Here is a 26824-nt window from a genome sequence, read left to right as displayed (position 1 = left end):
AGATAAGATAAGATAAGATAAGATAAGATAAGATAAGATAAGATAAGATAAGATAATACTTTATTGATCCTGGGGGGATATTTGGTTGTTGCAGCAACACAGACATAGTAGCAAGAGTAGTATAAGAATAATAGAGCACTAAAGTAAAATAAAAATTATTAAAAAAATAAAAAAATAAATGAAATAAAAAATAATAAATAATAAAATTAAATTAAAAAATATAAAATAAAAGTAATCAATTAAAAAAATTAATCTAGAGCCGTTTTATGGAACCCTGTATTCATACCAATGACTTGGGGTAAATGTACACGTCTGTACCTATAGAAGAGGTGGCCACGCTGCGGGTGTAAGCCAACCGTTTCTCCATCCACACTGCAGGGTCCAGGAAGCTTTCCATACAGAAATACCGGAAGACTGGCCTGAAGTTCTTACATACTTCACTGTAGGCCTGTAGCTTCTCATCAAATGCAAGTCTCTGGGCCTCCTGTAAAGACAGCAAGACACTGTATTAACAGGTCAGGGTTTTAGTCTCTGCAGTTATGCAGCAGGTTACACAAAACAAATTGGCAAAGACTCATGAACCAAACCGGCTCAAATAAAAAGATAATTACCATCATCTTCTTACGGCAGGCGAGGTTTGTCGAGTCCTGCGGTCTGAAGCGTTTGTGTGCTCCATTACTTGGATCCACCAGAAACTCCCCAATAGGCACAGTTCCTGAACACCACTCTAACACACCACTACGCTGCGAGAATGGCACCACCTGGAATGACGATGAAAATTGGCGAGATACAAGTCAATCACACAAAATCAAAAGAAAACAACAACCCAGTCATGATTTGTTATTCTCTTTAAACTAAAGAGCAAAGCTTTAATTAAAAGAGATCAGATGAAACAACACGTGTAATCAATGCATCTTGCCTTGTATCGTCTGATGTTGAGCTTCCTCTTGCGAGTGTCTGTGTTGCGCTGCAGCAACATGGAACACATGCTGAAAACCTGCTGCATGACTGCATCCTGCCGCAAGTCATCCTGACCCTGAGGACATTTAGAGGGGATCGATTACCAAAAGACAAAATGCAAGAAATTATGGTGACAAGGAATACAAAGACGCTGATTTCACATTAACATTTTTAAATTTGTATATTGCATATTTCACAAATTAATTATAGTACGCCTTACAACCATCTTTATTAACACTGAAACTGGAAGAAAATATTTACAGTCCAATGAAAGTCATGTATGTAATCATGTTAGCTTTGATTTTCATTTCATAATACGTTCTGATCCATAGCATTTCCCTGTAATATATTCCTGATGAAGCAGCTATAAAACAGACTCAGTGCGGGTCAGCACACTGTCAGTATTATGCACAGATGGTCTGCTTGTCTAAAAAACTACTCTTGTCAACATAAATTGACCAAATATAAAACGTTTTTCTAAATGGGGGGTCAATAAACTTGATCTAAAATATAATGTCTGAGGTTAAAGATTAAAAAATGTTATTTCACCATGACTCTCTGAAGTATGAATAAGGTTAATTATTAGCTATCAAGTGTCTCACAAGTGTTCCCTTAAAACACACACAAACAGTCTTGTGAAGAATGTCTTCATTGGAAGGTGTGATCTTGAAAAAACTAATATTTGTCCGACTACAAAAACAAGATTAATCATTTGCGACAGTCAAACTGACATGGGGAGAACTTAAGTTGGTCAGACTCTAATTACACATGTCATCAAAGAGAAGGACCTTGTTCAGGTGAGAAGACAAGTGTTTACATCAGAGGGAAAGTGAAATAAACTCAACCTCACAGGATCACTCACAAACATTCGCACCCACCTTCACCAGCTGTCTCCTGCTCTTGCCGTCTGAGCCGACACAGTCCAGGATCTTGGGCAGGTTCACTCCTCCAGCCAGGTGATAATGGGGCAGGAAGGATCTGACAGTCACAAGGTTGTCATAGCAACCAGATGGATCCACCTGTTTACACAACAAAACAGCTCTCTTTAACAAACACACCTGTTAAAAAAGTCTTCAATGTTTAATCTGGGAGAAGATTAAAAAAAAATGGCCAATACTTCTCTAGAGCTGAGATCACATAAGCTTTGACTTGTAAATAAAGACATACAAATCATTACTTCACAACAAATCTCCAATGATATAAATCTGTAATTCCATACAAAGTAAATTAAAAAAAATTATGCCGACCATATGGCCTTTCTGGTTTTGGAATCCTTTAAACTTCTTTCAAACAAAAGGAATTAGCAATAACAGAAGAAGGGAAGATCCATCACCTTGATCTCCATTGTGGGGATGACAACTTCATTAAGGTCTTTGATTTGCATGATGGGCTGATCCGCCGGGATGGGAATCGCCCCTGTAATGAAACAATAACACTGATCATAAGGATGACTGACCAGCTAATTAACAACTACAACTCAAACAGGAAGGTGTTGATTGTTCAGGTGAATGGCTATAAAGACTATGAATGAGTTTGACTCAGAAAAAACTATCAAGAATAAATGCTGAAATTTAAGAGAAAAATAAGTTAAATCTTTGAAATGACACTATTCCTCTGTAAATGTTCTCAGTGAGCCTGACAACACTCACGCTTCTCAGTCTTGTGCTTGCTGGCGTCCATGTAAGCCAGAGTGATGTAGGCGTCGCACAGACGTTCAATTCCTCTTATCATCTCGCCTCTCTTTTTCTTGATCACATGAATAATCTTTCGGGCCACATCTGAACGCTCCTGCACAAAAAGCAGAACAAAATTGTAACTTTAAAATCCAAACTAAAGGTACGAAGAGAGCTATGCAAACGATTCATTTAGAGATGGTGTACGGATTAGCATTTTCTGCTTCAAAAAAGATATACAAGAGCTAAAGTAGAAGAGGAAGAAAATGCACAAGAAAATTATGGGACATTTCTGTTTGGAACTATCAAAGAATACAAGAGTGACATTTATAGCATTGCTGTTAAGAGCTGTACAGGCTGTGGAAACACTCCATATACTGATTTTAACGAGTGATTGAAAATGCAATAAATTAGGGATGCACCGATCCTACTTTTTAGATACCGATATCGATACCTGGGCTTTGGTATCTGCCGATACCGATACTAGCCGACCCGATCCTGGTATTGATTTACCAATCTCTATTCCTTAATGTGAGGACAGAATCATGTTATGGCAACTTCAGGCTTTTCTGACTTTGTAAACCAAAATAAAGTAAACATTTTTAAACTGACATTATCATTATTCAAGAGATTATAAATGTGTACCAGCAGTCTAGTGCGTTAATCTTCATAACCAATAGATATTGTAAACACAGAAAAGAATAGAACTGAGATGAATAGATCTGCCATATGGATCAGCACTATATATCGGCCCCTTGTCACCGATATCCGATCTAGCTTTTTGAGTCCGATCTAGCCGATATCCGATCTAGCTTTTTGAGTCCAATCTAGCCGATATCCGATCTAGCTTTTTGAGTCTGATCTAGCTTTTAGAGTCCGATCAAGCTTTTTGAGTCCGATCTAGCTTTTTGAGTCCAATCTAGCCGATATCTGATCTAGCTTTTAGAGTCCGATCTAGCCGATATCCGATCTAGCTTTTTGAGTCCGATCTAGCCGATATCAGATCTAGCTTTTTGAGTCCAATCTAGCTGATATCTGATCTAGCTTTTTGAGTCTGATCTAGCTTTTAGAGTCCGATCAAGCTTTTTGAGTCCGATCTAGCTTTTTGAGTCCGATCAAGCCGATATCCGATCTAGCTTTTTGAGTCCAATCTAGCCGATATCCGATCTAGCTTTTTGAGTCTGATCTAGCTTTTAGAGTCCGATCAAGCTTTTTGAGTCCGATCTAGCTTTTTGAGTCCAATCTAGCCGATATCTGATCTAGCTTTTAGAGTCCGATCTAGCCGATATCAGATCTAGCTTTTTGAGTCCAATCTAGCTGATATCTGATCTAGCTTTTTGAGTCCGATCAAGCCAATATCCGATCTAGCTTTTTGAGTCCGATCTAGCAGGATCGGATTGGTTCATCCCTACAATAAAAGCTATGGTGTGCTGTTTGTAAAGTTGTGCAAGCTGAAAATAACAGCAACAACCCTCCACATTTAGCTCTGAAATGTCTTAAAATTTAGTGTGAATTTTTAGAAGTTCCTTTTTTATCACATTTAGCTGAATATTTGTGGTCATTTTCAAATTTAATTTTGTTGTGACGAATATGTTTTAGTTAAAATCACTGTTAACTCTAAATACTAAATATAAATTTAAATGTTAAATGTAAATGTTGAATTTTAATCAAATGTTAAATATAAAATCTAAATGTTAAACATAAATCTTAATGTTAAATCTAAATATTATATATAAATGCAAAAGTTTAATGTTAAATCAAAATGCTAAATTTACATAAAAATGTTAAATCTAAACGTTAAATGTTGCTCTGTGATCCTAAATATTTAGCTAATATGCAAATTCACTCTGCCACCAAGCTGAAACACTAAAACAAAAGCTTCATAAAGTGATACAGATTTCCCAAACTAGCTTGTCTGTACCATAGACTGGGTCAGCACTGTCTCTGAGCGTTGTGAAATCTCTTCATGGCTTCCAAAACTGCCTTTCCAATATTGTCTGATAAATCAGTGAACATTATGGACAACGGGCAGTACTGACAGACTATGGCTGGAATATCTGAATTGCTTTATGAAGCTTTTATTTTGGTAGTTTTGCCAAAAGTGTGAATTTGCATAAAAGTGAAACATCTAGGATTGCAGAGCAACATTTAACATTTGTCACACCAGGGGGCGCTGGTGGCCTAGTGGTCTAAGCGCCCCACATACGGAGGCTACAGTCCTCGTCACAGGGGTCACCGGTTCGATTCCCGGCCAGTCAACCATTTCCTGCATGTCTTCCCCCGCTCTCTACTCCCCACATTTCCTGTCTCTCTTCAGCTGTCCTATCAAATAAGGCAAAAGGGCCAAAAATATAACTCTGCTCTAACTGTGATAGAAAAATGACTTCAAAATTCACACTACATTTATATTTATGACATTTTGGAGCTTAATGTGGAGAAATGTTGCTGTCATTATCTGTGTGCACAGCTTCACAAATGGTGCCCCATAAAGCAAAGTTAGTTATATAAGCCAATAACAGAAGAGTGTTTTTGTTTAGTGTACACTAAAAAACTAATCAATTCTCAATTTACTGTTAACAATTGCTTAAGGTATATATACCAGTTGCTAACAAATGTTTGGGCAATGTGCAGACCATCCTCAACACGACTTCTTACATAGCGCTTTTCTAGTGTTTCTGACCACTCAAAGCACTCTTACACTACTCATCACATTCACCCATTCATACCCATTCACTCACTGATGGTAGAGGCTGCTATGTAGTGAGGGACCATCAGTGTTAGCTAATCTCATTCATTCACATTCACACACCTCTGAACAACAGAGTGTCTTGCTCAAGGACACTTCAGTATGCGACTGCCGGAGCTGGGATCGAACCGCCAACCTTCCAATTGATAGACGACCGACTCTACCCACTGAGCCACAGCCGCTTCAATATCACTTGTGTACAAAGTCAAATTATACAAAACATTTTTAAATTCAGCTAGCTCTTTTGTGTATATATATATCCTTTCTCCCTGATGCTTGACATGAAATGTAAAAATATCTCAGAATAGTCTCACCAGGTCAAAAGGGGAGGACTGTCTTGGAGCACTCTTAGATAGCCGGGATTTGCAAAAGTTTTCGTCTTTGTTGGCATTGACCAGGGCAAAGATGATGAAGAGTGTGTGGTGGGGGTGCTCAAGAGATGCTCTGCAGATCAGCTGGAAGGACAGAAAACAATTAAAGCAGAAGCTCTGCAAATGGTCATTTATAATCAACTAATCAGACTTTTGTTGGACTGTTATCATATACACATGCACTAATCAAAGAAATTCAGCTGTAAAAAGCATTACTGCATTGAGGACATCATGGAAGCCTGTTTCCTCAGTGACACCAGATGCTATCTTAGTTCCCATGCGAGCGGCCAGCTGATACATAAGAGGTAGAAATTTGTAGGAGGGGATTTGCTTCACCCCTTTCTGAAACACACAAAATGAAAAAGAAAACTAAAAGCACTGAACTTAGGTTCATCGAGTGACTTTACCCCAAACTACAAAAGAAAAACAATCACATCAGGAGAACTTCACTCACCTTCATCATTACATTTACGGCCTTCACATCAGCATTCTCCAGCCAAAGTGAAGCCAGGCGGAACACCCAGGTATCGTGCTCCTCCCCTTGCTCCAGACACTGGATATAATTCTCCACTGCCTTACAAAGGAAACGCTGCCTGTCTGCCTGCAGGTTGGACAAGGCCTTCTCATCCAGCTCTAGCTCTCTCTGCACCTTTATAGTGTACCTGTGAAGTGATTTATGACCATCTTAAGTTGGTTAATTGCTTTAATTTCAGGTAAATCCTTGTTTTAAGGTTAAAAATGTATAAACATAACAATGACCTATTGGATGTCACTTTGCGCTCCCTCATCAAGTCCACTTCTTCTTTGGCCTTCTCCAGCAGTGCCTGCTTGTTCTCAAACTCAGAGGAGTTCATGTATTTGTCAATGCTCTGGTACTGAGCGTCAGAGAAGCGTGCCAAAGACAGAAAGGCCTCCGTCCGCTGAGCTTCTAGCCTGGAGTCGTGAGCACCTGACTCCCCCTCGATCACTTCCACTGCCTGACAGAACGGCACAGAAGAGACTGTTACATATCTAAAAAGCAGACTGTAGGAGGTTATTGTCAACATAACATAACATAGCTATTCAGACTTAAACCTTTTTTTTAACCAGGCTGTAAACAAGTTTAATATTGCTGCAAAGATTGCCTTGTTTTAATTGGTATGTATGCTTCCTCCTACCCTCTCCAGGTACTTCTCCAGTATCACTCCAGGGTTTTCCAGACAGGTCTCAGCAAGCCAGTTACCGCACAACCTGAGACATTCTGTGTAGACCGGTACCAGAGCAGGATTCATGTCCACCTGCATAACAAGTGTAGTTCAAAGAAGATGATGGCATGGTCACATTAATTGCTAAGGCTATTTGGTACAAGTCAGCATGTGTGTGCCTTACCTTGTCCTCAAGGTTGTTTATCATCTGCCTCAGCAGCCCCAAAGCCAGTCCCTGCTCTCCCTTTGCCCAGAACACCTGGGCTTCCTCTAGTTGCCATGACGACACAGGGGATGACGCCCAGGACCCTCCAGTACCTTGCTGCTTTATTTGGAAGACGGCCCGCTCTGCCATCTGGACAGGAGTCACAACACTGTAAGTCATTCTGACCATTGAAGAAGGAAGAGTCGCCTTAATTCATACGCGTCCTACCTGTGTATTCCCAGCCTTGCGAGCAAGCTGGCAGAGCTCCATGAGGTGGTCAGTGAGCACAGATCTGAGGTACTGAGTGCTGTCAGGGTCTCCCACCCTTCCCATCAGGGTGTGCTGGGCGACAGAGCGGGTAGCAAGAATAGGCTCAACCAGAGAGAAGTCTCTGTCAACAAGGAGCTGTAAGTGCTGCCCCCACTTGCTGCAGACGTCCTTCAACGTCAAATCGGAGAAGGGTCTGGATTGAGGAGTACACATGACAAACATTTACTACAGGAGACATTTCTATAGAACTTATTCAAAATGGCAAGAAGGAAAGTTTACTGGCTTTAAAATCCTGTAAATCTTCAGGGCTCTTTCCTTTGTGAGATGTGAAGCCAAAAGATCGCCTCTATTAGGCACTGACATAATGCACAGAACAGATTCTTTAGTTGATTTGAAGATGACATTCATGACTATGGAAAGCTTAATGACTCTTGTGTTATTTTTTATAATGTTTTCTTCATTATTCCTCCTCTACTCTACTGATCCGGTACAGAAAGCTGCAAAAGCTGCAGGATCACTCGTTTGTCGACAAACCTTTTAAAAATCAAATAACTTATTAAAATTAAGCATCACAGATAATAATCATCTGTAAATTAATCAGCATGATTATAATTTACTATAATGACAGAAACCATGCTTGAGAAAAAGGTATTTGATGTGTATCTTAATTTTAAAGTTTGACCCATGTTCCATCTGTTTGAATGGAGGAGGCAGGGTTTTTGGCCTACACTGCACCAAGCCAGTAGAGAGAGCTCTGAATCTTTTGGCTTCACAGTCAGCGAAAACTTAAGGTGTCCATTTGATTACCCAGGGTGTTTTCGAAACAACCTGCTAGATACTACCTACTAAAGTAGTACGCAGTAGGTAGGTATGGTATGTAGCTGCATACTACATACTGCGTTTGAATTTAGTATGTACAGGGTTCCCACTCTTTTCCAGAGATCATTTTCCAGGACATTTCCAGGACATTTTCATTGATGATCAAGCTGGTATGACAGTCTAAATTTAGTTCCTAATTTAGTTCCTAAATAGTCTAATATGTTCCTCTCAGTGGAAGTCTACATTGAAAGACATGTAGTCTAGGAGTTTCTGTGCAGTTGTGTCGCTCTTTTTGTTCCGTTTGTTTTCACTATCGGGAGTTTGCACTCCTACTAGCTAGAGCAGGGGTTCTCAAACTTTTTGGATCCAGGGACCCCTTACAGGTGAGAAAATTGTCCGAGGACCCCCTCATAATTGTAACACAGATTAAGCACATTAGTGATGTGTCATGATCAAAAGCTGCGGCTCTGAGACCCGATGCTTTATAGTGAATCAGAAGAGCCGGCTTGCATCGAGAGAGAGCCAGCTCCCAGTTTTTTCCCTTTCGTTTTTTTCTCACATTGCTCAACCCCAGCTCTGCTCACAGCAGAACTTTGTGTTGATTGGTCAGCTTGGCAGCCATGCAGCCAATCACGTGAGGATATAAGATACAGGTGATGGAGGGGAGGCTCTGTATCGTGGCTTCATCTGTTCCTTCAGAGAGAGTCTTCTTGAAGACCGGGCAAACACTTACTGAGAGGAGAAATCAGATCAGCCCATCCAAGCTGAGGCATCGGATTTTTCTCAATGCCAACCTGAGGACATTAATAATGTTTGCTTGAGTTTGGTTCTGGTTCTGTTCTGGTTCAGTTCTGGTTCGGTTCTGGTTCAGTTCTGGTTCGGTTCTGGTTCGGTTCTTGTACGGTTCTGGCACGGTTCTGGTTCGGTTCGGTTCTGGTTAGGTTCGGTTCTGGTTAAGTTCTGGTTCAATTCTGGTTCGGTTCTGGTTCGATTCTGGTTCGGTTCGGTTCGGTTCTGGTTCGGTTCTGGTTCAGTTCTGGTTAAGTTCTGGTTCGGTTCGGTTAGGTTCGGTACTGGTTCGGGTTCTGTTCTGGTTAAGTTCTGGTTCAGTTCTGGTTCGATTCTGGTTCGGTTCTGGTTCGGTTCTTGTACGGTTCTGGCACGGTTCTGGTTTGGTTCGGTGTGGTTCTGGTACGGTTCGGTTCTGGTTCGGGTTCAGTTCTGGTTAAGTTCTGGTTCGGTTCGGTGCGGTTCGGTTCTGGTTCAGGTTCAGTTCTGGTTAAGTTCTGGTTCAGTTCTGGTTCAGTTCTGGTTCGGTTCTGGTTCGATTCTGGTTCGGTTCTTGTATGGTTCTGGCACAGTTCTGGTTCGGTTCGGTTCTGGTTTGGTTCTGGTTTAGTTCTGGAACGTTCTGGTTCGGTTCTGGTTGAGTTTGGTTCGGTTCTGGTTCGGTTCTGGTTGAGTTCTGGAGTGTCTGGTTCGGTTCTGGTTGAGTTTGGTTTGGTTCTGGTTTGGTTCTGGCACGATTCTGGTTTGGTTCGCTTCGGTTCTGGTTCAGTTCTGGTACGTTCTGTTTCGGGTCTGGTTCGGTTCTGGTTGTGTTTGCTTGAGTTTGGTTCTGGTTCTGTTTACTTAAGTTTCGTTCTGGTTCTAACCCTAACCCTAATCCGAACCCTTACCCTAACCCTAATCCGAACCCTAACCCTAACCCTAACCATAACCCTAATCCTAACCCTGACCCTCATCCGAACCCCAACCCGAACCCTTAACCTAACCCTAATCCGAACCCTAACCCTAATCCGAACCCTAACCCGAACCCTTACCCTAACCCTAATCCGAACCCTAACCCTAACCATAACCCTAATCCTAACCCTGACCCTAATCCGAACCCCAACCCTCACCCTAATCCGAACCCTAACCCTAAACCTAACCCTAATCCGAACCCTAATCCGAACCCTAACCCTAACCCTAATCCGAACCCTAACCCTAATCCGAACCCTAACCCTAACCCTAATCCGAACCCTAACCCTAACCCTAATCCGAACCCTAACCCTAATCCGAACCCTAACCCTAAACCAAACCCTAATCCTAACCCTAACCCTAATCTGAACCCTAACCCAAACCCTAATCCTAACCCTAACCCTAATCTGAACCCTAACCCTAACCCTAATCCGAACCGTAACCCTAATCCGAACCCTAACCCTAATCACAACCCTAACCCTAATCACAACCCTAACCCTAATCCTAACCCTAATCCGAACCCTAACCCTAATCTGAACCATAACCCTAACCCTAATCCGAACCCTAACCCTAACCCTGATCCGAACCCTAACCCTAACCCTAATCCTAACCCTAATCCGAACCCTAACCCTAATCTGAACCCTAACCCTAACCCTAACCCTAAACCTAACCCTAATCACAACCCTAACCCTAATCCGAACCCTAACCCTAATCTGAACCCTAACCCTAACCCTAACCCTAATCCGAACCCTAACCCTAATCCGAACCCTAACCCTAATCCTAACCCTAATCCGAACCCTAACCCTAACCCTAATCCGAACCCTAACCCTAATCCTAACCCTAACCCTAACCCTAATCCGAACCCTAACCCTATCCCTAATCACAACCCTAACCCTAATCCTAACCCTAATCCTAACCCTAATCCGAACCCTAACCCTAATCCTAACCCTAACCCTAACCCTAATCCGAACCCTAACCCTATCCCTAATCACAACCCTAACCCTAATCCTAACCCTAATCCTAACCCTAATCCGAACCCTAACCCTAACCCTAATCCGAACCCTAACCCTAATCCGAACCCTAACCCTAATCCTAACCCTAACCCTAACCCTAATCCGAACCCTAACCCTATCCCTAATCACAACCCTAACCCTAATCCTAACCCTAACCCTATCCCTAATCACAACCCTAACCCTAATCCTAACCCTAATCCTAACCCTAATCCGAACCCTAACCCTAATCCTAACCCTAACCCTAACCCTAATCCGAACCCTAACCCTATCCCTAATCACAACCCTAACCCTAATCCTAACCCTAATCCTAACCCTAATCCGAACCCTAACCCTAACCCTAATCCGAACCCTAACCCTAATCCGAACCCTAACCCTAATCCTAACCCTAACCCTATCCCTAATCCGAACCCTAATCCTAACCCTAATCACAACCCTAACCCTAACCCTAATCCGAACCCTAACCCTAATCCTAACCCTAACCCTAACCCTAACCCTAATCCTAACCCTAATCATAATCACAACCCTAACCCTAATCCCAACCCTAACCCTATCCCTAATCACAACCCTAACCCTAACCCTAACCCTAATCCTAACCCTAACCCTAATTCGAACCCTAACCCTAACCCTAATCCTAACCCTAATCTGAACCCTAACCCTAACCCTAACCCTAACCCCAACCCTAACCCTAATCTGAACCCTAACCCTTCCCCTTATCTGAACCCTTACCCTAACCCTTATCTGAACCCTAACCCTAACCCTAATCCTAACCCTAATCTTAGTCCTAACCCTAATCACAACCCTAACCCTAACCCTTATCGTAACCTTAAGCCTATCCCTATCCCTAACCCTAATCACAACCCTAACCCTAACCCTAACCCTAATCACAACCCTAACCCTAATCTTAACCCTAACCCCAACCCTAACCCTAATCCTAACCCTAACCCTAATCCTAACCCCAACCCTTCCCCTTATCTGAACCCTTACCCTAACCCTTATCTGAACCCTAACCCTAACCCTAATCCTAACCCTAATCCTAACCCTAATCCTAACCCTAATCTTAGTCCTAACCCTAATCACAACCCTAACCCTAACCCTAATCGTAACCTTAAGCCTATCCCTATCCCTAACCCTAATCACAACCCTAACCCTAATCATAACCCTAACCCTAATCCTAACCATAATCACAACCCTAACCCTAATCATAACCCTAACCCTAGGATCAGGGTGAGAATGGTTTTGTAACAGAAATGCACAAAATTGGGCAATTATAAGGCTGCTCATAAAAACACGGTACCTTAAAGGGTTTTCAACACAAACCATTAGTTTTTGCAAAGTTAAGGTAAAATATACGGCAACAAAAGATCCTAAATTAAGAGCCGTTCGGGAGTCGAAAGAGCCGGCTCTTCTTTGGGAGCCGAGTTAAAAGAGACGGCTCTCTGAAAAGAGCCGAAGTTCCCATCACTAAAGCTAGTAATGCTTACTACCATTTGCACTCTTAGTTGCCCTTGGAACTATTTGTATTGTAAAACGTATCAATGTAAATACTTCAGACCTGTACCATAGTGATAAACAGATAACACTTCAATTTGAATCAAGTAAATACCACTTGTATACTTTAAAACAGAGGGTCATTTCATTCCTTGTGGACTCAACATGACAACTTTTATACTTCTCAAGTAATTGATCTTAAACGCTTTCAGAAAATTAACAGTAGCAAGACTCACATATCCCTTCGAGCCACCAAATGGTATCATAACAATGGTGTATGCTGTTTTGTAATGACACAGCACAATTTTATAATTTACTAGAAATGTATTCAAATTGTTTCACGGACCCCCACGCTATGGTTCATGGACCCCCAGGGGTCCAAGGACCCAACTTTGAGAACAACTGAGCTAGAGTACGGTAATTGAGCTCTCAGCCTGCAGAGAAAGTTGTGAGGCACAGACCCCCAAGCTCTCTGCCCGACTCCACTGGTCACACTATAACTTTAATATAAGACTCTTTGAATTAAAAGAGCACTTTACAAGGTTAATGTACCATAAAACATAAACAATATACCCCCGTTTTCTGTGAATGCATGATTATGAAGTGAAGGAGAAAAGATGTGAAAAAAGTTGCACAGTGTCGCTGTCTTTTCCAGCACAGCGTGCACTCAACTTTCAATGAATGGGGATGTGTTTTCTTAATAGGGTCAGGTCAAACGCAGCTATGTTGGAATAATTTTCCAGGACTATAAGTCATTTTCCAGGACATTTTACTTTTTCTCCCATTTTCCAGGTGTTTTCCAGTACTGGAAAACTGGTCAACTGTTTTCCAGGTTTTCCAGATTTTCCAGGGCGCATGGGAACCCTTTATGTAGTATGTCTGGTCTGTTGGATCTGTTGTGCAGTATGCTGGGTCAGGTGACGCTGGATTTCCGGTTTCAGAAAGCGGAAGTAAAAACGGCCAAGCTGATAGCGGAAACTGCTTCTTTAGCATCCACTTACAATTTTAGAAGTTAAGAAGTGGTTTATATGGAATTTAATAATTATCAAAGCACCTAAAAACTGAGTGCCCCCCGTTCAAAAAGAAGAAAATATGATGCGGAATGTTAGCGCTGTACATTGAGACTGGTCCGCTGCACACTGAGAATTTTTCCTGATTCAGTACAACATCTGGGCAGTTTTGGCATACTGCAGATTTGCTCTTGTTTACATACTGCATACTCGGTTGAGGCAGATGGCTGTCTAACATGAGTCTGGTTCTGCTCAAGGTTTCTGCCTGTTAAAAGGAAGTGTTTCCTTGCTGCTGTAACTAGCTAATTACTGCGAGGTGCAATGCTCATGGTGGATTAAAGTGGGGTAAGACTGAGTCTGTCTGTCTGCCTCACCCCGTCTTGATGTTGGGTCTTAGTTAATAATTTGACATAGAGTGTGGTGTAGACCTGCTGCGTTTGTAAAAGCATCTTGAGATAACATTTGTTGTGATTTGGCGCTATACAAATGAAGATTGATTGATTGATTGATTGATTGAATCAAATTTTGGCCAACTCAGTACGTACTACTAGTATAGTAGGTGGTTTCGAAAAGAGCCAAGCCTGTGGTTGTTACTGTTGTTTCACTGCTGTTATCACCTGGAGAAAAGCCGTTTGACACTCTCCAGCTCCCTGATGCTCTGCAGGTTCCTGAGAGCTGGGTACAGAGAAGAAACAGCCTCGAGACTTCCTCTACACAATTCCTCCACCTCTGCAACCCTGTGGAAACACACAAGCACATACATGGCTGAATTAGTTTGCTGGTGGAGAACTAAATTACAGTTCAAACTAGAGTATCTAGGCGTCTATCATACCTGGCCTGCTTCATAGTTTCATCAAATATTGAGAACTCTTTGTCCCTCAGCGCTTGCAGGGAACAGAACACTGATTCATGGAAGCCTGGCTTGGATTTGTCGCTCCTGATAAAACAAAAACAATTTTGGGGGAAAAACAAAGCGTTAAATCTTTTCGTGTGTTGTCACATGTGTGTTTTATGTGGCAGGTAGCTTTGCCTCACCTCTCTGATACCTCGCAATCCCACTGCATGTTCCTCCAAGCAGCCTGGAAGCGCAGCTCACTCAGCTCAGCCCCCCACTCAACCCCTTCACTCTCCAGACCCCTCATGTAGGTGGCAAGGATGCTGCTCAGACCAAAGTTCTGCAGGCCCTGTGGGTGTGTCAGAACAGAAGGACAGAAAAGTAATCAGCTACGTCTCATCATTTTTTTTAACAACAGTGGAAGCATCCATATAATTTTACCTCCACGATTCCCACTTGTCGCACAACATCTGGCAGCGAAGAGTGGAGGTCATAGGATGTCAGGGCTTTCCCCCACATAGCTTCATGCTCGTATGTTCGAATTCTATTAATGAATGTGACAGAATAAGCTTTGAATGTCAGACAACAATTGACAACATCAGGGTAAGAGCCATTTTGAATTTTACAAATGAGGTCAGGGGGAACCAAAAATGTGTTTTGACAACCTTGTCAATGGACTGGTCAATGTCTCTCCCCCACAGCCATACAGACTGTCAGGCTCTCCAATGCTGCGATACACCTCAATCAGAAGCTCCTACAAAAGAAACAATCATGAAGTACTGGATATTAAATTGTATTTTTTGTCTTTTGTAAATCACAAGCCAATATCCAAACTTATTTTGTCAAGTTTTGAAGATTATTGACCTGCTTTGGTCAATAAAAGGTAGAACTTTAACATTCTCAGGTAGACTTTTCTTAGAAAACACAGCGGAAAAACCCAATCAGCTTCTTTGTGTTTTGAATAGTATTTGATAGAACATTTCTCTGTTTGCCAACCTTGAAAGCAAAACCCTGGTTCCTTTGATAAAATGGAAAAGGCTGAAGGATGTTTCATTTTAGAGTTGGGCGATATTGAAAAAGATGTTTTCACGATAAAATGTTTCGCATCAGTCAATATCGATAAATTATCACAAGGCATATTTTTGCCCTTGAGGGAAAGTTGAAGACGGTTTGTTAGCTTGCATCTGGGTTTAGTTCTCTGATCAGCGTCTTGAGTAGGGGAAAACGGGGTTGGTTGTCACACTTTTTACTGTTTTGATGATTGCTCATCGTCAAAACATTTTTCAATAGACATTCCTACATTAAATTGAAGCTTAAGGTGTTGGCTTGAAATGTGTAAACCTCTCATTTTCCAACTCATTGTAACAAAGAGGCAATTAACTATCAAAGACACTCTGACACATTATGACAACCAACCCCATCACAGGGATGGTTGTCACACACTATGGGGTTGGTTGTCACCAAGCGGCAAACTCCGGTCTCAAACGATGAAGCCAATGCGGAAGTGATATAAACTGCAATACATCGAAAATCCGCTTGAGGCTGGCTGCAGAAACACCGGAAACCACATAGATATGAATGGGAAAAAGACGATCTTTGCAGCATTAATAAACATGTTTACAGCCTGGTTCAAAAAACGGCTTGGCCCCACAACGCTAATCTCTCTAATGATACACACTGTACGGTGGGTGAATTTTTTTCTAACGTGACGGTTAAGAAGATATTAAGATTATGAGTTTTGCCCAAATAAGGACATGACTGACGTGACTCCCGGTCGGGAACACACAGCCATTGGCTAAGAGACTCACACTACGTCACACTCTGCCTAGTTGAGTTCCGCATTACCAATATGGCTGCTGCCGTCGATTTGCTTCAAAACAGCTCTCAGGAACAGATGGGTGACGTCACGGATACTACGTCCATATTTTATACAGTCTATGGTTGTCACACACTACGGGGTTGGTTGTCACAATGGTATTTCAATGGGAAAAATCTTTTTAAAAAGGCAAGAAGGCAGAACTAAATTTGAATGTTTAATTGCACTGACAAGTGATAGGCCTACATAACTTAATGCATTTTAACATAAAATGAGCAAGGAACATGAACAGGAAACACATCTTTAGGCCAGCCTATATAACAACATAAAGCACTAAACCAATAGGCCTAACAATAATGGTCGACTCAACTAGGCTACATGCAGCCACTGTCTGAGTTACAGTGATGGCAAATGTAGGGTCTGCGCATTCCAACTAATTTCACCATGCATGATTTTGCCAACATAGGGGTTAGTTGTTACATGTGACAACCAACTCCAAAGAGAATGTGACGACCAACCCCAACTGGATTTTTTTGCCAGCATCAAGGCTAACAACCATCTAACAACTATTTAGCTAGCTAATAAAAATCTAAACTATAGCTTTCCCCTCACACTTTGTAAGGGTAACACTTGTTTTATTATAAACCCATCGTTTAAAGGCCTAGAAGAAAAATAATGAGGAGCTGAATATTTACAATTTGGCATGAAAAACAGAAAAAGTCCTCTCACCTCAAGTTCAGCTGTCTTACTCCAGAGAAGACTATGTAGATGAGCTCTGATCCTAATTCTGGAAATGTCTATAGCCCAATTTGAGAGACAGCACCCTCTGGTGGCGAGATATAACGAGTGTGCCAACCAACCCGTGTGACAACCAACCCCGTTCTCCCCTACCTCTTTTTGAGGATGTTAACAGGAAGCAGGCCTTTTGTGTAAGATGAGATTTTTGGGAAGTTTTAGTTTATAGATTTTTATTTTTGTCAGGTTGAGGTAATTTGCAAAAGTTGATTTCAATTTACAACAAAGATATATCAAATTGTATTCTGTGTACCAGTTTAGTAGAGTATTGTTTTGACTAGTGCACTTCACTTTAAGATTATTAAGCGTTAAGAGGGGAGTGATTGTTTCCCACAGTGCAGTGATCATGGTTATTCAGTGTTCAGTTGTAAGAAAACGAAATGCTTACTCATTCCCACGATATCAGACTTGTTCATACAGCACTGTTTAGAAATTTCTAGGGCAAAATGATACATGACATTAAAGACAAACCTGCAGACTGATTTTGGTGTCCTCCATACTCTTCTCAGTCAGGCTAGAGATCGTGAAGTTCTGGCTACTCTCTTCAAAATTGAGCTTGCGTGTTGCTCTGGACTTGGTTCTGCAAGTTTCGTATTTCATGTATTAAAAATATGTTCACAGTATTTTATTATGATTATGACCTGGATAAAAGACATTAAGAATATGAAAACTTGTATACCTGCAATTATCTTCCATATCAGCTTTGATCTTGTCAACGTAGATCTCAGTGTACAGCAGAGCAGTGAAGTGGGCTGAGCAGGACTGAGCAGCTTTAGCCACCTCCAGGTAGTTCAGCTCCAGCCAGAAGTTTGACTCACACACGGTGCCACAGGAGCTGCTGTAGGAAGGTTTTACAGACAGTGTTTCAGTTAGCATGAATGAACACATCAGTCATATATGTTATATGTTACAGAATAATACTCCAAACCTTTCAGCTTCACGTGGTCTCTTTTGGTGTCTTAGATAGTCAATAACAGCAAGCATGGTGCGCAGAGAGGTTTTGTCATACAAGCTGTGACTGGCACTATCTGACTCTATGAATAAGACACAAATGTTACAGAATGAAGAGAAAAACTGATCAAAGGAATTATGTCTCATGCTTACAAACTTACGAGAGTTACAGATGAGAGGTGTAGTCGAGCGACTGGAGGCATGAGGACTTCTGGAGCAAAAGTTGAAGAAGTCCTGAATGTGGGAAGAGAGCAACTCCCTCCATGAGCCGTTAGAGTCATTCAGAAGGATGGAGTGAATGATGAGGGGCAGCAGCCTCTGACAGCAGTCCACCCTCACCTGGGGAACAGATAAGAGGAAATCGAGTGTCATTAGATCTGGAGCTCTGGATTAGAGGATGGGATTAAACAGGTACAGAGACATCAATCAATCATTATTTGTATAGGGCCAAATCACAAAAAATGTATCTCAAGATGCTTTTACAAACATAGCAGGTCTAGACCATACACTATGTGAAATTATCAACCAAGACCCAACATCAAGACAGGTAAGACTCAGTCTTATCTCATCCTAACCCACCATGAGTAGAGCACTTTGCAGTATTTAGCTAGTTACAGCTGCAAGGTAAATCTTCCTTTTAACAGGCAGAAACCTCAAGCAGAATCAGGCTCATGTTAGACAGCCATCTGCCTCAACAGAGCAGAAACTATTGCACAGTACAGGAATGTTTAAAACCACCTACTTGATCAAAATGTGGCATTGATGAGAAAGTCCAGTAAGAAGTGCTTCTTTAGGTAACTTCCAATCACTCACCACACACAGAGGTCGTGACAGCAGCAGAGATTCACTCCTGACTCCTCCGCTGTCGAGCAGGGCTGTGCACAGAGCCTTCAGCCAGGCCTTGTGTCCACCTGTCTGAGGTATCCAAAACTCCGGTCTCTCTAGCTTATCCTTGGCATCCGAGCTCTCCTCAGGAGACACAGCTGGCTCCTATTTAGCAAAAATAGTCAGTAAGAACTGAGTAGAGACAGTAGTGAAGAAATTTTTTATTGTACTGCAACAACATCTCTGAGCCACCTTCTTCTTGGACTTTCTGAAAGGATTGAGGTAGGCTAGCATGGGGTCACTGTTGACTTTGTGTTGATCCCAGAAGTCCACTCCAGACTGCGTGGCGAGGATGTTTTTCACACACTGAGCAGCAGCCTGCCTCATCTCAATCCTGAGAACAAAAAGGCACAAAAGACAGAAACAAACAATGCAAACTTCTTTCTCCTGAACTGTCATACGACAAAAGTTCCAAGAGTTGCTGTACCGCTGTTGAGTGAGAGCGTCGTTCATGCAGTTGAGGATGATGTAGAGGCACTGTGACTCAGTGGAGGTGAAGAGAGACACAGCCCTTTCATAGAGGGGGTCGCTGCCGTGAAACAGGGCAATGGTGGAGAAATCAACAGGACCCAATTCTCCCAAACAGCTGCCTGCCGCCTCTACAGAAAAGATTTGTGTTTGTAAAAATGGAAATATGGAGCAGTTCATGCATTGCAGAGAAGTTATTTGATTTATACCAAGAATTTCAGCTCCACTGGGGTGGTTTGCAGCATGCTTGCAGAGCTGGAGCAGATTGAGAACTAGCTTCAGCAGCACACTGTCAGTTGGGTCAGCTAGATGGAAGAAAATGATAGACAACTTGTAGAATTAAGCTCATCCAAGCATGAACAGACCACAACTTTTTACATTTTCCTCATAGAATCTTTCACCATGACACTCTTTCAGCAGCTCCCGGATCTGCCCCTTATTTGAATGTAGCTGTCTGGTCAGCTCCTTCAAACCCTCCAGTCTGGTAAGAGGTAGGCAGTCAGAGGATGACACAGACAGAAAATGGGATATCTCCTGTAGTAGGAAATATGAAGGATTAAGTTCAGCAATACATTAAATGTGAAATCTTTACCACTCAATTTGCTTTGGCATAAAATCTATATATTCATCATGAGAATATTCCTTCAACACATGATACCATAAATCAGGTTTTAGACAGGGCATCACCTGTCGGAGCGTAAAGGTCCCAGAGTTGTATTTAAGCAGGTGCTGGACAGACCGCAGCTCTCCGAACTCAGGAAGGTCAGGAAAAGGCTCCAACCGTCTGATGGCTCCTTTTAACTTCTCTTTATTTTCCATCACAAGAAACTGCAACAGACTGAGCACCTGGAGAATAAAGAGAGGTAGAAAAGAAAATGTTGGGTTTAGAAATGTTGGAGGGAGGCAGATATTTCTTTAAAGTGGTAATGACACAATGTCTGAATGTATTGTGGGACTTAGACAAGTTGAATAGCTCAATCTAAAATTTGTATTATTTATTTTTGAAAGTTATATTGTTGGGAATGTTTTGCCCTCATTTGATAGGACAGCTGAAGAGAGATAGGAAATGTGGGGGGTAGACAGTGGGAGAAGACATGCAGCAAATGGTTGAGGCCAGTCTGTATTAGGGACATGCACTTTAACCACTAGGCCAACGGTGCCCCACCTCAATCTAAATGAACTTTTTTAATGGTGTACAATAATGTTACAATCATGCTCGATCACTGAAATTAGATGTTAAAAAAATATTCAACAATTTAGAACAATGCAGTCCTGAATTCATGTATCATTTACAAGCATTTCTGTGTTGTTGTTTTTTTTGTTCTTTTGTGTTTTAAGTTATATTTTTAGGCTTTCACAAGTTTATTTAGAAAGGAGAGAACATTGGATACAGCAGGAAACTGGCAGAGAGTGCAGGAATGACATGGGGGATAGGGGCCACAGGCTGGAATCAGACCCATGCCGCCTGCTATATGGGCACACAGTTTAACCATAAGGCTAAACTGCAATTGCAAACCCAATTTGTTAAATGTATAACTTGTGCAATTTCTTGAAAGGGCTCCCTGTTACTTACCTGTTGTGATATTGCAGGCTGACTCGTCACCTGAGCAGTGAGAGTCCCGATGATGACCTGTAGATGGCAGTCTAGAGCATCATCACAGAACTGCAGTGCAGCCCCACACACAGAGGTCAGCAGATCGCAGCACAAGGAGAGACTTCTGATGGAAACCTCATCACACTGAGCCGGTCTGGGGTCGAGAAAAATACAAAGGTTCCAATCTAGTTGCCTACACTTTTTACGGTGTTGCACTCTAATTTGTAAAGCATTAGTACAGGTGCACCAACCTGCTGTTGATATGGTGAATGAGTGTGTAGATGATATCTCTGAGGACGAAGGCCCAGGCTCCTCCAAGGCCATCCTTCACCTCCTTGAGCAGCAGACTGACAAACAGGTGATACATGAGGAGGATGCGATGGCGTTCGTAGCTGTTGGTCGTCTCAGCTGCTTTTTCACACACAGCCAACAGAATCCTCTGAATGGAAATCTACGAAACAGTAAAGGGTCCACAGTTACAGCAAAATTCATAAGAAAGGGAAAACACAATCACGTTATAGTTTTATTATTATCAAGGATAAGGGGTGATAACTAGGGCTGTCAGTCGATTAAAATATTTAATCGCAATTAATCGTATGATTGTCTATAGTTAACTGGCAATTAATCTCAAATTGATCGCACATTTTTTTATCTGTTCTAAATGTACCTTAAAGGGATGATTTTCAGGTTTTTAATGCTCTTATCAACATGGGAGTGGACAAATATGCTTGTTTTATGCAAATGCATGTTTATTATTATTGCAGCAATCCAAAACAATGATAAATACTGTCCAGAACAATCGCCACACAACAATGCCACACAATATGCAGAGGGCATTTTGACCTGAATGTAACATTACTTAGTAATACTACTGTAAGATGAGATTTATTTTGGTCTAAGTATTTGTGTCATTGAGTTCTTTAATGAAGTTTGAAATACTTCTGTTTCATATATTGCACTGCCTCTTTAAGGTTGCTAAGGGTGATATGGTTTTGAGTTTAAGTAAATGTGTCACGAGTTCGATGTGCTGTTGTCCTATGTTGATGAAGAGTCATTAAAGGCATCACAACGCACAGCAGAAGTTGTGCCGTGCTCTTTCTTCCCCACAGCCCTGAAGTATAATTAATTAAGTTTCTAGTTAAGGCTGTTGAAGTTTAACAGTTCTGAAGAGATTAAACAAGTTACGGCGTTACACTCCCACCATGTAATATCCAACAAACTAAACATCCTGTTTTTTTTAAGCAGCTCAACACAAAGTAATTGAGCTCATGCATCACAACAACAGACGCATTGTCCATGCGTCTCCACAATGTTATGTTACTGCTGTATCGATTCCTGATTTCCAAAACTCCGGGGCGGGCTGAGGGTCATACACAGAACGTGCACGCATTAATCGCGTTTCAAATAAATTAGTGGCGTTTCAACAGCCCTAGTGATAACTGAAACCTCTTACCGGCGTTTTTGACAGAATGGCGACCAAAGACTTGTGGTTTGCACTGTGGCACTTGCTCAGATAGTCCAGTGTAGCTTTAATGACATGGGAGTTGAAGTGCGGTGGGTTTGGCGCAGGGTCAAGTTCCCTGAGGGAATCCAAAAAGTTATTCAGTCAAATGCTGAACTCCATTTCTGTATTATGTAAATTTATAGGAAGACAGACTATAAATATGAGTGCTCACTGGGGGGTGGGCTCACGGGGGGTGCAACTTTGTGGAATATCTTAACTACATTTACCCGATAAAGCGTTTCAGATCCCCTTGATCCCCTTCAGCTCCACTTTCTTCATACAGAGTCATAAGCAGCTCCACCACTATGTCTGCTAGGTTACTGTGGATCAGACTGTCAATTTGCTGCAGACACATGCACAAACATAAGAAAAAACAAGTCAGACTGTTAGGAAAACCATCCATACAATGTATTTTAACACTTTTGTTGCACAAACTGCTGGGTCTGTAATCTTTAGTGTCTCAGATCTCACCATACACATGCATCATTGAGCTAGGGTTTACCTGTTTGCCCAGACAGTTAGCGTCTTTAAGCAGATCGTACACTCTGTGGGCCTTCTCTCTCTGCTGTGCAACCTGAGGGTCCTGACCAGGCCGGGCAAAGTAAGGCAGGATGTTGACCATGATCTTGGGGAAACAATCAGCCAACAACTCTTTCCAGTCCTTTTCTAGACACCTGCCGATAGACTTCACCTGTTCAAAGTCATCCAAGAAGACCAGGTGTGGGATCAGTACCTGGTATGAAGAGCTTCAAAGAGACAAAAGGCAATAGGCATGTTTGATGTTAATGATGATCAATCTTTCCATTAATGTGTTTTATGTAAGATCATTCCATTAATAAAAATAAAAATGAAAGCTTTTTTCCTCACTTATAAAATTCTTTGACCGTGTTGTGATCTAAGAGGGTGAAGGGAAAAGATCCGAGAGTGTAGCGGTCGTCAGACTGTCTCTGGGCCAGCCACTCAGCCACCAAGTAGTATAAATGAGAGCTGACAAATGTTTTCACGCTCCTGTAGCCAAGGGATGTGGATACGCTACACAACATCTGTGATGAAGGCAGAAACAGTTCATTTTAATCTGCAGTTCTATTGATTAGTTAGAAGTCTACTGAAATAAAGGATCATTTAAGTATAAGGTTGTTCGTTAAAGCTGCTCTCAGTGATTCCACTGAATGAGTCACCTTTTTGATGAGCTGTTCCTCTATATTGTTCTCTTTGTAGGACTGGAAGAGGGCGAACAGAGACTGTTTTTCACAGACTGGGCTACAACACAGCACAACAGACAAACTCTTCAACAGGGTGGCCTTGCGGTTGAATGCCTCATCATGCCCGCGCTCTGTAGAGCTGCTTCTCTGCATCGGATCACAAAAGATAGACAAGGAGGGTTAAAATGTGACAGAGTACATATAAACAATTTAGTGCACGGTTATGACAGCACATGTGTTTACTTACCTGGAGCTTCATTCCCTCCTGAGCCTTCAGGTAAATGGTCTCAAAAGCGGTCTGCTGGAGTTTGAGCGGCAGCATCTTCCTCTTATCTGGGTGCTCTGGTTTCAGCTCCAGAAACAACCTGGATGAAAAGAATGATAATGGTGACAGTCAGATCTTGGATCCAATAAATGACTTCCACTCCTCTATAAAATGCAATACTTTTTTTTCGTCATTGCTCCAGCTAAAGCATACCTTTCCAGTGACATGGCTACCATCATGCGGACTTGGTGGTGGGCATCTGCAAGGTAGGACGGTAAGATGATGGACACTGGTTGCTCTTCTTCTCTGTCAGGTCCCCTGATGCTCAGGATCGCCCAATCACAGCGTGGATCAGCCTGTCAGAAGAAAGACTTTCTGAGTATTGGTACTTAAGATGTTTTACAAATAGGCTAGAAAAAAAGGTTGAAATGTGTGGTTGTTTTCATGCTACAATCCTCAAGTTCCCTCTTGATGTTCAGTTTCTTCATAACTACATTTTAGATTTCACTGATGTATACAGTAGTTGAATACAATAGGTAACATTTTTACCTCCAGCAGAGCAACAAGACACCTCACAAGAGCCACTCGTACAGGTGCAATGCATTTCCCTGTTTGGCTCAGCACACTGAAACACAGCATATCAATTAAAATCTGTATCTGAGCAGAGTAACACATAAAATACAAACACATTACGAGCACCACTAACCAGAATCCATACACCACTTGTATCAGAGATCCCTGAACATGTCTCATTTCCTCCAGTGCGTGGTGGGTTTTCCCCATGCTCTTTATAGAAGGTAACAAACCCAGCAGGACTGCAGCACAGACCTCTTGGTCCTGTCTGTACTGAGAACACACTTCCCTGTAAATACAGAACAAGCAAACTTTGGAATAAAAAAATAAAACAAAATAAATAAAAATCAGTCAACACTTAATCATACGTCATATTTAACATACATGGTAAATCTATATGTTAAATATGAATTTAAATGTTTAATCGAAATGTTAAATCTAAATCAAAATGTTAAATGTGAAATCTTAAATGTTAAATGTTGCTCTGCGATCCTAAATATTTTGCTTATATACAAATTCAGAGCGGAAATTTCCCCCAAAAAAATTCATAAGGCAATAATTTCCAAACTAGCTTGTCTGTATCATAGACTGGGCCAGTACTGTCTCTGAGCATACAAAATTTAACATTCATATTTAATATTTAGCATTTATACTTAACATATAACACTTAGATTTAAATTTAACATTTACATTGAACATTTATATGATATATACTTAGCACTTAGTTTTAACAGTGATTTAAATATGTTCGTCATGACAAATAAAAATTTTAAAAGATCACAAATATTACTCTAAATATGATTTTAAAAAGTGACTTTTCAAAATTCACACGACGTTTTTATGACATTTTCAGTGGGCACAACTTGACAAACAGCACCACATATGTTGTGTTCATTGTGCATTCATTTCAGTTTCATTTCTAAATCAAACCCAGTATGTGTCATAGAAAGATTTCCCTACGCTAAGGGACGAAGTAGTGAGTCAAATTCCTCAGGAGACAGTGAGTCCTCAGCAGGAAGCTTCTTTAGAAGGACCAGATACTGAAAAAGAACCGCATACTCATTACCACATATTCATAAGCTGCACCATCACTGCCCCTTCAATCAACACCTCCCAGCAACCGCTACACCCACCATGTTGAGCTGCACGGCTTTGCCAAAGTCAATCTGCTCCACCACCAGCAGCAGCCTGCGCCGCACCTCCTGAGGTTTGAAGAGAAGGCCATGGACAGGCTGGACAGAGCCGCACTCACACAGGAACTCCAAGATCGCAAGGAAAGCCCGGTCCTGGTGGGCTAGATGATCATCTGCTAAAAGACTTTTTGCACCTGATACACAAAAGTACAAAATAACATCATCAAGAACATGCACTACATTTTATTCTACTGAATAAACTGTCAGTGGAGAGGCGAAGAGGTAAATAGGACTCTTTATGCAAAGTGTGATGAGAATATTCAATCAAAACCTGAAAGATAGATTGATTGATCTTTTACCTGGCCCACAGGGATTGTCGTTATTATCTCCCGTCTGTCTCTGGGTCCCGTTGGCACTGCTGTGGGGCTCCTCATCATCTTCAAACAAGTCAATGTCGTCCCCTTGTTGGGTTCTGGTCACGTCCATGTCAGCATCTAAGTAATCATCTTCTTCCACAACACTAACTCTCTTAGAAGCACTGCTCAACTGAAGAGTCAAGGTCATAAAAAATAAAGTTATATTTTCGCCTAAAACCACAACAATCTTACATCTGCTTTGTTGTGAATGCTGCTTACCAACATTTTGAAGATCTCAGCCAGTTCACTGAGGAGACTGGCTGGCAGGATCATAATGAACAGACTGGAGGAGACAGGGCAGGAACTCTGCAGAAGACATGAAGAAAGTTGAGAAGATTCTTTGGATTTATATAACTGCTGTGTTATTGTAATTTCGTGGACAATGTCATAATGGAGACTTAAGTCACCTTGCTTTTTCTGCAGGCGGACTCTGTGCAGAGTTTCATGATTGACCGCAGTGTGCTCATTGTACCTTCCTCTGTCATCTTCACTTTCACACTAGAAACAAAACCACTGAGTTCTTGGGCCAGGGCCTGGATACAAGAACACAACCATAAACTTTCAACATCCACACATCAATCAATCAATCTTTATTTGTATAGTGCCAAATCACAACAAATGTTATCTCAAGACGCTTTTACAAACATAGGAGGTCTAGACCACTCTATGTCAATATATATAAAATCTATCAGAATATCTAAAAAAGAAATGTTCATCAAAGATGACAGATTGGCCATAATCCTCCTGTCAGCCACCACCTCCACAGGGTCCAGGACTGAGCTGGCCTTCTTCACCAGTTAGTTCAGTCTTGCTCTCTTGTATCCTGTCCGCCCACAGCAGGTTTAATCCTTCCAAATTCTACACATGTGCTCTTGATGCAATGTTTTAACATTTGGGATGATGAATCA

At 41.6% G+C, this 26824-nt stretch overlaps 1 protein-coding gene across 4 annotated transcripts in view; it reads right to left on the bottom strand.

Annotated features, from left to right (window-relative positions):
- atm (ATM serine/threonine kinase) overlaps positions 1-26824 on the bottom strand; it is a 34964-nt gene that overhangs the window by 3079 nt on the left and 5061 nt on the right. For all 4 annotated transcript variants that reach the window (XM_034700623.1, XM_034700625.1, XM_034700624.1 and 1 more), the window contains exons 15-58: positions 26324-26449; positions 26136-26222; positions 25860-26046; positions 25501-25694; positions 25328-25407; positions 24501-24656; positions 24344-24419; positions 24008-24150; positions 23777-23894; positions 23506-23676; positions 23195-23370; positions 22830-23073; positions 22555-22670; positions 22277-22403; positions 21075-21274; positions 20803-20977; positions 19917-20075; positions 19631-19763; positions 19439-19534; positions 19189-19360; positions 18954-19095; positions 18690-18866; positions 18038-18215; positions 17854-17959; positions 17605-17763; positions 17397-17505; positions 14980-15068; positions 14756-14858; positions 14515-14663; positions 14312-14416; positions 14097-14216; positions 7368-7602; positions 7119-7289; positions 6908-7027; positions 6510-6727; positions 6205-6412; positions 5967-6092; positions 5694-5834; positions 2610-2748; positions 2294-2376; positions 1839-1979; positions 920-1036; positions 612-761; positions 319-484 (exon numbers count right to left, since the gene is read on the bottom strand). In XM_034700623.1, coding sequence (XP_034556514.1) covers positions 319-484; positions 612-761; positions 920-1036; positions 1839-1979; positions 2294-2376; positions 2610-2748; positions 5694-5834; positions 5967-6092; positions 6205-6412; positions 6510-6727; positions 6908-7027; positions 7119-7289; positions 7368-7602; positions 14097-14216; positions 14312-14416; positions 14515-14663; positions 14756-14858; positions 14980-15068; positions 17397-17505; positions 17605-17763; positions 17854-17959; positions 18038-18215; positions 18690-18866; positions 18954-19095; positions 19189-19360; positions 19439-19534; positions 19631-19763; positions 19917-20075; positions 20803-20977; positions 21075-21274; positions 22277-22403; positions 22555-22670; positions 22830-23073; positions 23195-23370; positions 23506-23676; positions 23777-23894; positions 24008-24150; positions 24344-24419; positions 24501-24656; positions 25328-25407; positions 25501-25694; positions 25860-26046; positions 26136-26222; positions 26324-26449 — 6388 coding nt within the window. The remainder of the gene's footprint in view (positions 1-318; positions 485-611; positions 762-919; positions 1037-1838; positions 1980-2293; positions 2377-2609; positions 2749-5693; positions 5835-5966; positions 6093-6204; positions 6413-6509; positions 6728-6907; positions 7028-7118; positions 7290-7367; positions 7603-14096; positions 14217-14311; positions 14417-14514; positions 14664-14755; positions 14859-14979; positions 15069-17396; positions 17506-17604; positions 17764-17853; positions 17960-18037; positions 18216-18689; positions 18867-18953; positions 19096-19188; positions 19361-19438; positions 19535-19630; positions 19764-19916; positions 20076-20802; positions 20978-21074; positions 21275-22276; positions 22404-22554; positions 22671-22829; positions 23074-23194; positions 23371-23505; positions 23677-23776; positions 23895-24007; positions 24151-24343; positions 24420-24500; positions 24657-25327; positions 25408-25500; positions 25695-25859; positions 26047-26135; positions 26223-26323; positions 26450-26824) is intronic.

This window comes from Notolabrus celidotus, chromosome 14, assembly GCF_009762535.1.
Source record: "Notolabrus celidotus isolate fNotCel1 chromosome 14, fNotCel1.pri, whole genome shotgun sequence".
NCBI lineage: Eukaryota > Metazoa > Chordata > Actinopteri > Labriformes > Labridae > Notolabrus > Notolabrus celidotus.
This window is presented reverse-complemented; position numbering and strand designations above follow the sequence as displayed.